The 13,310-nt window shown below is 41.8% G+C and overlaps 1 protein-coding gene across 1 annotated transcript in view; it reads left to right on the top strand.

Moving 5' to 3' along the window:
- The window catches only part of ANOS1 (anosmin 1), a 210,786-nt gene that overhangs the window by 96,256 nt on the left and 101,220 nt on the right, over positions 1-13,310 (top strand). Inside the window, exons 3-4 of the mRNA XM_019524957.1 lie at positions 4,764-4,986; positions 9,192-9,376. Of these exons, the coding sequence (XP_019380502.1) occupies positions 4,764-4,986; positions 9,192-9,376 (408 nt within the window). The remainder of the gene's footprint in view (positions 1-4,763; positions 4,987-9,191; positions 9,377-13,310) is intronic.

Raw genomic sequence — 13,310 nt, 5'->3', positions numbered from 1 at the left:
AAGCCACTCACAGCACCATCCCACGCTCTGTACCGGCTGTGCATGGCCTGCCCCTGCCCCTGCCCCATCCCCACTCCCTCTCCCCTTCCCTTCCCCCACAAACTTACATGTGTGCTCAGCCCTCCCAGATAATTTTTTTTCCCTTCACCTATGGTTAAGCTCTAGGTATTCTTTGGTGAATTGTTTCATTAGTGTTTTATCTTTATCTGTTTTTATGACTGTTATTGTGTGTGTATCTGGATGATAGAAATCAAATCAATAAATAAATGTAAATTATAGTTTGTGGAAGGAATTTAAGCTAAAATGATAAAAGCCACATTATGCTAAAATAAAAGTGTATTAAAATGTTATGCTGGGTATAACTATATCTATATAACTATATTGTTATAACCTAAGATCCTGATTATCTCTGATGACTCGAAAATTGGGGAGTTTTTTTTAAGTAATCCAAAATCCATATTCTTCTGTGATAAAAAATTAGTGGCTGGCTTTAATCATGGAAAAATGTGGATTTGGGGTTACTTTTGTAACCCAAAACTTGGGGATTTTTTTTAGCAGAGAAAACCAGGATCCCTGTTTTTAACTAAGTATAACGTCTATGTGAACAAGGCCTTACTTAACCTACATTAGTTAAATCCAGTACAGCTTTCTTATGTAGACAAACCCTAAAGTAGATTAAGTGGTCTAGCTTACACTATCCTTGCACATCACCACATCATTTTTACTGTGGCTTTATATCTCTGGATGTCTGTATATGGGCTGGGGGTTGGTTTAAAAAGGAAATGTTTATAAAGTACTACTCTATTGTATCTAAAAAAATCAAACATTCCTCTCTGATTAGTGATTTTTGTGATTGAAGCTAAATTTAGAACATCAAAGCCCAGTAATGAAGAGCAGCACATTTAGCAGCTAACTGAAAAAAAATGAGCTGTGAAATAGGGTAAGGAAGAGAAGCCTTGAGGACATATAATACCTCAGGGGGCTATAAAAGTTTTTAATTAACTAGCTGCAAATTTGTGGGTTTTTAGGATTTGAAATTGGCTACATGCCTACAGGTAAACTACAAAAGGTGCCATTTTGATTGAATTAATCCATGCAACTCTCCCTACAGTTGAGAATTATCCATTGCTCTTGATTCAGCATAATATTTGAAAGCTACAGTGAGCTTTAAAGTTTTAAAAATCACTACTTTACAAATAACAGTCTGGTTCATCTTTGCCCACTGATGTTACTGAGACTAGATGTGTGAGGAAGAGTTCTTTATATTGAATGGGGGTTTCTGAGAAAGTTGTAGAAGTTGTGTTTTCACGACATGATCATTTTAGGATTTACATGATCAATAACACTGATAGTTTAGGTGTCTTTAAGTTAAGACCTTCTTAAAACATTTACTAGGTGATCCCAGATCAAAACAGTGAAGAGTTCTGGAGATGTTGTTCTTGCATGACAGTGGTTCAGATTTCCATCAGGTTTGTGCAAGGAAGCCTAAGCCACTAGCGTGGTAGGGCTAGGGCATGGCAGTTTATAGTTAGGTATCATAATGATGTCAATAGTTCTGACTGCAGTGTGACAGTTCTGTGGAGATCCTTCCATGGGAAAGTTATGGGAAAGAGGCAGGAGGAAAATAGTGACACTTTCATAACTCTGGACTACAGTGACAGCAGAACATGTTTAACAACATGTTACCTTTTTTTGACCTAACACCCCAGCAATGACCCATTCCTGTCATCTTAAGGGAATAAAAACCATCTGACAAGCTAGTCTGCATTGCAAACCTTCTACCGGCCAACAGCAGGCCTTCAGGTTTCTGATAACTTTACAATAGCAGCTGCACCAACAGAGTATGCCATGCATGCTGAGGGGCATCAGCTGTTAAAGCGTCTGTGCCAGCTAGCACATACTTGCTGATGGTTTCCCCTGTGACAGCATACACCTTACATTGCTTACAGAGCTGGTGTTACTCTGCAGGCAGAAGGAAGGGATTCTGCCAGCAGAGGGAAGCTGTGAGTGTAAATGCACTCATAGCTTTGCTTGCAGAACCTGAGTAGATCAGGCCTCAGTTAGCCTCTCAGCTCAGGGAAAAGTGAGGGAGAGAGAGGTTTAATGGAGGGAGACTTCTAACTGTTTGATATGATTGTCTTTTTTATTAACAGAAGGAACCAAATAGGGAGCATAGGGTGGGTATAGACATTACACTTAATGTTCTTTAAACACACAGAAAATGCTTTACAGCTGTAACAGAACAGACATTTATGGCACATTGGCTCCTGACAGACATGGAAAAAAATGCACTTTATAGGAATAAGCAGCACATTAGTTTGGCCTGGTTCAGTGCATGATTCAGTGGGGCTTTTTTGTGTTTTTATCTAAAGCTGATTCAATCAGCTATTAGCCAAAAGCTCCAAAAAGGCGCCACTGAAGAGCCCATTCTATACAGATGTTGGGTGATCTGGGTCAAGCTAATGCACTGCCTCTTCTGGGCATGTGTTGGGCTTGGCACGGGGGTGCACTGAGTTTAAAGTCCCTGGTTTTTTGCGGGGGGAGGGTTATGTCTGTAAACAGCCTTAAAGCACTTTGGAAATGGCAGATCCTGCTCTAAGTTAAACCTGGATGGAGGTGTAACCTAAAGCACTTTCTGTTAGAGTATGTGTGCCAGAAACTATCAAGAGTTAACTTAGAGTGTGATTACCGCTATTTCAGGCAGTGCTGCTCAGGGCTGCTCTAGCCTCAAGCAGAGCTCCGATTTTCTGCTTGAGTGCCAGGCTGGCCCTGCCCCCTCAGCTGTCATTGACCCGAATCAGTGACAGCCTTTTATCCCAGCCCCTAGCACAGCTTGGAGGAGGGATGGGGTGGGGAAGGGGGGTTTCTGTCCCTGCAGCCACCCTGGGTGGGGGGAGGGTTGTGGGGGAAGGGCTCTGGGGTTTTTTCTTCTGTAGCAGCCCCAGCCAGGCAGCAGTGCACTACAGCCTGACCAGGTTGCTGCAAAGGAAGGGAATCAGGGCCACTGCCTGGCCAGGGCTGCTCCACAGACACAGACCCTTGAGCCCATCCCCTGCAGCAGCCCCACTAAGCGAGGCTACACCGCGCCGCAGCTGCTGACTGCAGCTGTCACAAAGGTTTTGGGTAGGAATCCCCACCGCCATAGACCCAGCCTGCCCCTGCATCAGACCCTGACCCACAAGCTGTGGGGGGAACCTCATGGTGGGGGGCTCTATTCCCCCCCTCTTCCCTCCCAGATGCCGCTGACAGTCACCAGCTGGCGGGTGATGGCGCTAGGGAGAGGGGCTCCTCTGGCAGCCTCCTGGGAGGCATGTGGGAACACTCCCAGGAGCCTGTGAGAGCAGGCTCTAAGCCCTCCCTCTCTCATCGAACAGCAAATGTCTGTTGGGTTGACTCCCGCTGTAACTAATTGCGCTTTGAGTAAAGCATGACAAGTTAGAATGCTTCTGCCAGGAGCTTTGAATGTTTGCACTTAGCCATAGAGTCTATTGCAAGCCTGGCTCTAAATGAACAGGGCCTTTGGGGCCTCCTAAAAGCACAAGGGAAAAAAGAAAAGAACAGGATTGCATGGAGGTAAGAGAGGGTGGGAAACGGGGTTAGGAGAAGTTCAGAATAAGGCATCCAGACCAGGTGCCGTACTCTGTGGGTGCTCTGGGTTCAAGCATCCATGAAAAAAAATTAGCAGGCACTCGGCACCTGTGAGCCATGCTTGCATATGTTAAAAACAATGTGTTTTACCAGAAGAAACACCCATTACTTCAACCTGGTTCTTCAACATCTCTAAAGATCAGGTGCTTCACTGGGGCTTTTTGGAGCTTTTATCTAATAGCTGATTTAATCAGCTATTAGATAAAAGCACCAAAAAAGTCTCACTAAAGCGCCCAATTTTTACAGATGCTTACATGGTTAAAAAAACGTGCTGCCTCTTTTGGGCAGGAGCGGAGCTCAGTGCGGGGATACACTGAGTTTAAAATTAAGTGCCACTTTTGGTTTTTTGTTTAGTGTCTGCAAACACCCATTGGCAAAAGCCAAAGTCAGAGCCCATGTGCCAAACAGAGGGCTGTGTTTCAAATGTGTACACGTGTTCAGTTAGTTTGGGCACAGGTTAGCTCGACCTACTTAGTGACCTCATCTGGTGAACTAAGTTAGATTGGGCTAGCCATTTTTTTTGGCCTGATCTAAACTCTCCAAACATATGTACAGTTCTTCACTTAGATTGAGCTAAGTGTAAAGTCTGCACACTATATACACTTAAAATTTTGGTTTTTAGCATAGGAGTATTATGAAGTCCCTTCATATTAGTGGGATTCTAGCAATAAACTGAAGGAGTGCATTGCTTGTTTGGAGTGACATTAAACAGATTATGGGTAAAGAGTTTTGGTATACAAAGGAAAAAAGAAACAGAATAGAGCAAAACAGAATGGGGCAAAAAGAAGTATCCAGACAATTCTTTCCCTTGTTCTGTGAGTGTTTTTAATCTGCTGTTGAGCAACTTTGTAGCTATCTGGCCAATCTGAGAGAAAACAAGAAAAAGCTGGCAGATACAAATAACTTAATTCCATAAAAGCTGATAGTCTTGCTTGAGGGAATTCACCATTCTGTATTTTTCAAGCTTTGTTTAGAAGCTGCTTGGATATCTCAATCCTCAGGGGTTGTCTTGCAATAGTTTATAATCTAAATTTTCTTTTCAGAGAGCTTGGAAATTTTACAGCGTTATTCTTTCCCATTGAAAATGTTGTACAATTCTTTTGTTTTCCCTTTAGCCTCTTTTCCCCAAGAAGAACTATGAATGCTTAACTAGCTGTGAATTCCTCAAGTACATTCTGTCTGTGAAGCAAGGAGACTGTCCAGCACCTGAGAAGGCTAGTGGTTTTGCTGCTGCCTGTGTTGAAAGCTGTGAGGCTGACAATGAATGTTCTGGGGTGAAGAAATGCTGCTCCAATGGATGTGGACATACATGCCAAATACCAAAAAATCTTTATAAAGGTAGACATATTCCTAGGCACTTCTAAGGGGACAGAGCATTTTAGCAAGTAATAATGTTGCTTAAAAAAGAAGACATTTAAATTTATAAAGCAGTGTGAGTGTGTGAAAGAGAGAGAGAGGGAGAGTGAGTTGGGAGGGAGTATCATTATAAATGAAGGCTAAGAATAATAAAGCAAAGAAAAAAAGTATATCGAGAAAGTTAAGCCACAATTTGTGTTCCCTTACTGAGTCCATATTAGGGTGTTAGTGAACCATAGAAATGGGGCCTTTATGAATCATCTTAAGCAGAACAAATTGGCCCAGGTATGTGAAGTTTCACTTAATTTGACACAGATGAGAGGAACATTTTCAACCGTGAGACTATCTAATGATAAATAGCTCAAGTCACTTTAATCCCAGATAATCTCTTTTAGTAAGAATCAGATGGGTAGCACTACCAAGTACAAAGTATGGAATAATCCAACAGTGGAGCAAATGAGTAATATAAATTTGAAATCAATTGCCTTGCCAGACTAAAAGAAATAATGAAAACTTCCTAATAAAACTCATCTGAAGTACTCAAAGAATCTAAGAAAACAGAATCCATTAACAATATTTAATTGATTTGTTTGCGGTCCTGAAACGCTAGGAAGCAATGTTTTCCTCACCATGTGTCAGGAAGGCTCTATGATGTAAAGAATGAATGGTACCAAAAATGATTTTAGAATTTAATTTGTCAGTATCTAAATAACTTTTGTGGGTAGAAATGCTTGAAAGTGTGCTTCTAGTCCTAAAAAATGGCTAAGTAAAAAGATGTTGTAGCCATGATGGTCCAGGAAATATGAGAGGCAAGAAAGACTTAAAGAAGAATGCATAAGCTTGTCTAGGTTTATCCCAGCTATGTAGTTGGTCTAATGAAAGATATCAGCCACAGAAATCCTTCCCTTTATTTAAGAAAGACATTTTCTCACAGATTTGATTATTACCTATGTGAAAAACCAGTTCTCTTTATTTTAGTGATAATAAAAGTCATACTTGTGTAAGCACTGTAGAGAGAATTGTTAGCTAAGCTCCCAGTATAGGGCAAAATCCTTATGATTATGCCTTAATAACGCCAGTTCTTTGCAATTGCAAAACCAATGGAGCTGCATAGGTTTGAGTGCAGACAGGATTTTGCTTTCTCTTTAGAAATTATTTCCCAATACTTCTGAACGTACTTGAGGCAAAAGAGAACACAGGGGACAATATGTAGATACTGCCTTTGGCCTGACCAGTAGCATTTGCCCCAAATCCGGAACTATATAACAACAAACATAGTGAGGGAGAAGCATGCATGAAGGGAAGAAACCATATACAATATATGATATACAATATGATGGCATAAGAACAAACCTTCCATTTTATTCTGTTTAATTTTACTGGTAAAGTAAAATGTTCTACTTTACCACCTTATCACCTATTACCAGGATTTGTTAAAGCATGTGTGTGTTATGCAGGAGGCAGAACCAATGCACTGCTGCTTTCTCTGCTGATGAATCTCTCAGCTAATTAATCTCTTAAACCTGTCTTTTGAAACAAAGGACAAATAGGAGCTGTTCAGGCTTGCTTTTCATTTCCTCAAGGGGCAAATAACCTCCCTGTCACTAAGCAGGAACAAACTCCGTAAGCATGACTAAGATGCGGTGAACAAGTTTAGTACTCACCATCGTGACAGCACTAATAGCTAGAAAAGGAACTCAGATTAAAGTGAAAAGAATCCATGTAAGCTGCCATAGTTTCATAGCTGATTAGGTTTTGGAGATTACTGTTGTGGACAATATCTTTTTTATGAATATATCCTTTAGCTATATTGAAAGTAAATAAGTACAAACATAATTATACTTGCACGTTAACCATATTCCATGGAAAGCAATGACAGTTATACTATACCCATTGTCTCTATTTGCAGAATTGAGATCTCTATCATGATCAAACAGGATGAATCTATGTATTTTTCTCTGTGCATTTTGTTAACGTTTTATCTAATGACACTCCAAGTGTTTACAAATATTGGGACAAATTGTTTGACAATCAAATCTGAAAAAAGGACTGTTGCCATCTTATTTTATTGTCTGAAATTATTTCATATATTGATCTACACAAATATTTCAAGCAGTTCCACCCAAGTATTATGCTTCTGTTACATTTGAAGAGCACTATTCTTTCTTATGATGCATCTTTGTTTATTTACTTTTCATGGCACAGAGATGTACATGTCATTTGAAAGGCACCATGTGTAATATATATACTTCCTGGGCTCTGGTATTACACATATAAAACAATACCTGTTTTCAATTCTTCCATTAAACATTGTCCACTGGAGAAGACTAATTTGTTCAAGGATGATGAAAGACTTGACTATTTACATAACACAAAGCACAATGAGAAGTGATTGGATGTAAACATCTGGATATGAAATTGATGAGGCTGTTTCCACAAAAGTATTCTGCAATGCACTTGTGCTATGCTCTAGTTGTTTGTGTTGCTGAGATCCATCTGCACACAATTACATCCACCAGAGAGGCTGAGTTACTTCCAATCAAGTGAATCCAACTGACCCTAATGCAAAGCAGATGGAAAGTTTCTTAACATGCAAATTATGGCATTATTGTACATCATTATTAAAGAGGGATTTTAAAACATAGAAATTTGAACTGTCATAGTTTGTGATGCTTATTATGTTGGATTAAGACTGGTTGCTGTTGAATAATATCCAGAAATTGAACCTGCGTTTCTGATGTCAAAATTTACTCAGGATGATTTAGGTTTCTTCACTACCTACAGTATTTGTTTTTGTTTACTATTGCTGATTATGTAATTGGAGTGCTATAGGGAGAGGTCTGTTTTTAAATCTCTTCAAAAGCAGTTTGTTGATCTAAGGAAGTATAGGAGCTAAAACAAATAAATTTCAGATACTCCCTGTTCAAAACCTTGGAATAGAGACAAGTGGATCTGACAAAGTTCTCATAATTTATGTTTGTAGACCAGCAGTTTCGGATTTGTTCAGAAGTTGTAGATGCTGTCATTATTCATCAATATTAGTTGATATGGAGAAGAAACACCAGAAGCCTGGTTTATACTTTTTGAACCAAATCCCAGATGCATGCCAGGGACAACACTCTAATTGACTTCACTGGGACTAGTATTTGGCTATATTTTTCTCCTTATGTGATACAACTCTAATGCAAAATCATTCACGTTTTAATTTTAAAACTGTTTGTTCCTGTCTTCTACAAACATGTGTGATGGACCGACCAAGGAGGGTAGATTATTTTAAATATAAATTATTATACCAGTCTATGTGGGTGGATCCATTTAGAGGCCAAATAAAGTGAAAAAAATGTGAAATTGAATAAAACAAATTTGACAGAAAGATTTACATGTCATACAATGACCTCAAGTGAGAAAGCTCTAAGTGCTGACACAAGTTCCAAAACACCATGTATAGGAATGTAACTAACCACTTTATTTTCCAGTGTAATATAAGGATATCAATGGGTATCTAAAGATTTAAAACAGGTTATTCTTTTCCATGCCTGCTGTAAATGCTTTGGAACATGCAGTAGGCCATGATCAAAACACAGCAGAGAAATCATACCACAGTATCAGCATGTGGTGAGTGGTCACTGGAAAGTTTTAAAAGGCAATATCAGTACTGTAATGCCAGACTGAAATCTCACATTTAGATCATGCATGTCTGTGTCTTCTGACAAATCAATGGAATCACTTTTCTTAGATCTTTGGGAGATTGATGAAAGCTTAATAGAATATATAATCAGGTGAAAAAGGCTGTCACTTGAGCCTAGAGTGATAGCATGTGGTGTTTTTAAAGTTTTTATATGATATAGTCTCAAATTATATTTTAAAATTACTCATAGTGAGATTGGGATAAGCTCAGAATTTGCAGGGCCTTCAATATCTGGAGTTGTTAAAGAAAGTAATGAAGTAGAGATTTTTAAATGTATATAGCACTAGCAGAACTCTGACCCTGAAGTTTAAAATAAATTTTATAATTAAAATTGAGAACTGAGAACTCCTCAAAATTCCATCCCTTTTGCTCACTAGACCCTTAAATCTGTCCAGCTATTTGTCTGTTACTCTTTCCATAACTCTTCATCTATTTGCTCTTACATACACATCCTGTTTTGTAAATTATTTAATATTTTATCTGTACGTTTGCATTACAGGTGTTCCACTAAAACCCAGGAAAGAATTGAAATTTACTGAACTTCAATCTGGGGATCTGGAGGTTAAATGGTCTTCAAAATTCAATATTTCAATTGAGCCTGTAATTTATGTGGTACAAAGGAGATGGAATCAAGGAATTCATCCGAGTGAGGATGATGCTACTAGCTGGCTAACTGTGGCACAGGTTAGTTCTTTGCATGATAAAAAGTTATAATGATGATGATGATAATGCTACCATTGATGCCTGATTATTAAATAGCACTTTTCATCATATCTCAAAACACTTTACACAGGAAGTCAGTGTCATATTAAAGGTGGGGAAACTGAGACAAAGAAAAATAAATGACTTAGCCGACTTCACCCAGCGGGCCAGTGAAAATACTGGGCATGGAACCCAAGTTTCTTAAATTTCATTCTGTTACCCTGTGCACTAGAAAATTGTTTTTGGTCAAGAGTTCTTCATGCAAAAGTAATTTACTTTGTCTCAAATGTGGCATTTTATTAGGAGATGAAGTGCACCAAAAGCTATATTCTTAGCATTTTATACCAAGAAAAGGAGACAAAGCTCTTTATATGAATATATCAGTATATATGTAAATACTTCTCCCCCGAATACATCTAGGCCTGTCATTTAAAAGAAAAAAAGCTCTTTTTTTTGATGGCTCACTATTTACATGACCATCTTTGCACAAAACAGTGGCCTAATTTTCAGAAGGTGGATGGTCACTACGTCTTAGAAAACAGGTCCATATAAGTTACATTAAGTTTGGCATCAAGAAACTAGAGCATCCAAAATGATGAGTTACTTTTGAAAATATAAGCTTAATGCCATTAAATGTGTATGACAGACCTAACTTCTTTGAAGAAAGTAGAACTCATAGACTCATACATATCAAAAGCAGTTTAACTCTTATCAGAATAGTAGAAAATTAATTTGTACAGTAGCCAGTTGTCTTTAATAAAAATGGAATTTAAAAGTGGGAAAATGTAAAACTACATTGATTTGTTGGTCTGCTTACTCTAAGTTGTAATTTCTTTGACATTTGCCAATTCAGTAAGGCCTGAGACACTGCCTTGTATCACTGGTAATAACCCTGACTGTAAATACAATATTCATGTACAAATGAGAAGCAGCTAAGTAAGCATAGATTTTCACTTAGTTCCTTCCCAGTTTCTGGCTCTTAATAAGCTGACAGTGCACCTGGATGGCAGAACGCCAGAAGTTTATTTTGAGTGCTTCATCCTCATCCCTACTGACAAAGAAAACAAAATCTCAATTTAAAAAAAGAGCTGTGAAATGTCTTTGGAGTAGGGAAAATAGAAGTGTCCAAAAATTAGAGCAGGGATTTTGTTCTGTAATGATCAGTTCATTGTCTATTCATGTTACTGACATTCAAAGCATGGTAAAAGAACATTGAGCTTGTAAAGTTAAGTGCTGAAATCTCTGATTTAGTTAGTCTGCAAAGTGTAAATCTACCCTGTCTTGTGCCTGATTTCAGACTCACAGGGCTAACTACTATTCTCTGCTCAAGAATGAATATAGCCTACATAGCCTTCATTTGGCCTTTCATTTGGCTGCTCTATTAGACTATTTATTTCAACTCATATAAGTCACCAAGAATAAAACCCACCTTGCCTAAGGCTTCTTCTCATGCCTTAAGAACAAAGTAATAGCTTTGTGAACATTTCACTAAGGCTAGGGACAGGCATTCAAAAAGCCTGAGCCTGAATTAATTCAGTCTTTGCAAGTTAGTCTAACCTGCAGAGAGTGAACTGGTTTGCAAGTGGATAAACGTTTGGCACATGCCTGCAGTGGCTCAAGCCAGAAGCCTGGAGATGCTAGAGCAGCCCTTCCCTTCCAACAGGGAAGTGGAGCTGAGGAGGGGGGATGTGACCAGGCCCTGGCAGACCTTCCCCTGCAGCTTCCTGAAAGCTGGGAGCAATCTGAAAGCTGGGCACACAGGGCTGCCTAGCTCCAGAGTGGAATTCTTCCCCCTCCTTCCTCTCCCCAACCACCACAGGGCTGAGAGAGGGGACTTGTTCAGTCTTGGGGGCCTCTTCTCCCTCCTCCTCTCCCCCTTGCAGTGGGGTAGGGAGGGGGGTTCTATGAGGCCCCATAGGAGGACTCTTCCCCCTGCTTCTCCCCATCACTGCAGGGAGGGGGGGGGGTGCTCTATGGGATGCTGCCCAGCCTCAGAGGGAGACTCTTCCCTCCACTTCTCCCCACCCCCCCAGGGCAGGGGAGGCTCTGTTCCATGCTGGGAGGAACTCTTCCAGGAGTGTGGAGCTCAGCTGCGCAGGGTGTGCGTGTGAGGGAGGGTGGGGGGTGTAGGGACACACTCCCCACATGGCATGCAACCCCTGGCATCTGGCAGCAGCAGGCAGGGAGGTCAAGATACTCCTGCCCAGAGCAGGTGCTGCTCTGGCTAGTGCTACGTGGGAGAAGGGAGTGGAGCCTGCGCAGCGCTGGCCCTACACCCCCCACCTCCCTCACACCCCACACACCCACACCCTGCCCAGCTGAGCTCTGCACTCCTACTACCTTTATGGGAGGAGGAGGAGGAAGAGGGGGAAGAGTTCCCCCCCAGCATGGAACAGAGCCTCCCTCTGCTTCCTCCCCACTCTGGGGCCTGGCAGCATCGTATAGAGTTCCTTCCCCCACGCCTCCAGCCCTGCAGCAGCAGCAGGGCAAGGCAAGGAGGAGGAAGAGTCCCCATTCAGCACATCACACAGTCCCCCTCTCCACCCTGGGAGGAGGAAGAGGGGGCAAAGTCCCCCCGAGCATGGAATAGAGTCCCCCTCCCAACCCTGTGGGACTACCAGCCTAGCATGGCCCTGCTAAGATTCATAGATTCATAGATGTAGGGTTGGAAGGGACCTTGTAGATCTTCTAGTCCGGCCCCCTGCCTTGGGCAGGAGAGAAAACTGGGCTCAAATGACCCCAGCCTCCTCTTAAAGGCCCCCAAGGTAGGAGCCAGCACCACTTCCCTTGGAAGTTGGTTCCAGATCTTAGCCACCCTGACTGTTAAGTAGTGCCTTCTAATGTCTAGTCTAAACCTACCCTCTAACAACCTATGGCCATTATTCCTTGTTACTCTGGGAGGCACTCAGGGGAACAAGGTCTCTCCCAATCCCCGCTGATCCCCCCTCAGCCTTCTCTTGCAAAGGCTGAACAGGTTGAGGTCCTGTAGCCTCTCCTCGTAGGGTCTGCCCTGCTGTCCCCGGATCATGCAAGTGGTCCTCCTTTGGACCCTCTCAAAGCTGTCCACATTCCTCCTGAAGTGTGGTGCCCAGAACTGGACGCAGTACTCCAGCTGTGGCCTGACCAGTGTCGCATAGAGGGAGAGGATCACCTCCTTGGTCCTGCTTGTGATGCATCTGTGGATGCGGGACAAGGTACAGTTAGCCCTACTGACCATGTTCTCGCATTTCGGCCCATGTTCATCTTGGAGTCAATAATGACTCCAAGATCTCTTTCTGCCACCGTGCTTTTGACAAAGGAGTTCCCCAGCCTATAGGTATGCTGCTGCTTCCTACTGCCCAAGTGCAGCATCTTGCACTTGTCAGTATTGAATCCCACCCTATTTTCATTTGCCCACACCTGTAACCTGTCCAGGTCCTTCTGTAATCTGTCCTTCCCTTCTAGTGTGCCCACCTCACCCCAAATCTTAGTGTCGTCTGTGAATTTCACCAGGGTGCTTTTCACCCCATAGTCCAAGTCGCTAATAAAGAAATTGAACAGTGCGGGCCCAAGGACCAAGCCCTGGGGGAGTCCAATGCCCACTCCACTACTCACTGTCCACTGCCCACGACCCTCCAGGTTGAATATGACCCGTCCACCACCACTGTCTGAGTACGAGCCCTCAGCCAATTTGCAATTCATCTGACTGTGTAGGCATCAATGCCACAGTCGCCTAGCTTTTTAATGAGAATGGGGTTGGAAACAGTGTCAAAGCCTTCCTGAAGTCCAGAAAGACTACATCCACTGCAACACCTGTGTCCAATGATTTTGTAACCTGATTGTAGGAGGCAATCAGGTTGGTCTGACAGGACCTGCCCCTAATGAAACCATGCTGGTTGCCCTTGAGTATCATCCCTGCTCCTGGTATTCCATCCGG

The sequence above is a fragment of the Gavialis gangeticus genome, unplaced genomic scaffold, assembly GCF_001723915.1.
Source record: "Gavialis gangeticus isolate Ggan-Ray unplaced genomic scaffold, GavGan_comp1, whole genome shotgun sequence".
Taxonomy (NCBI): domain Eukaryota; kingdom Metazoa; phylum Chordata; order Crocodylia; family Gavialidae; genus Gavialis; species Gavialis gangeticus.
The sequence above is the reverse complement of the archived record's forward strand: the minus strand, read 5'-3'. Positions and strand labels throughout refer to the sequence as shown.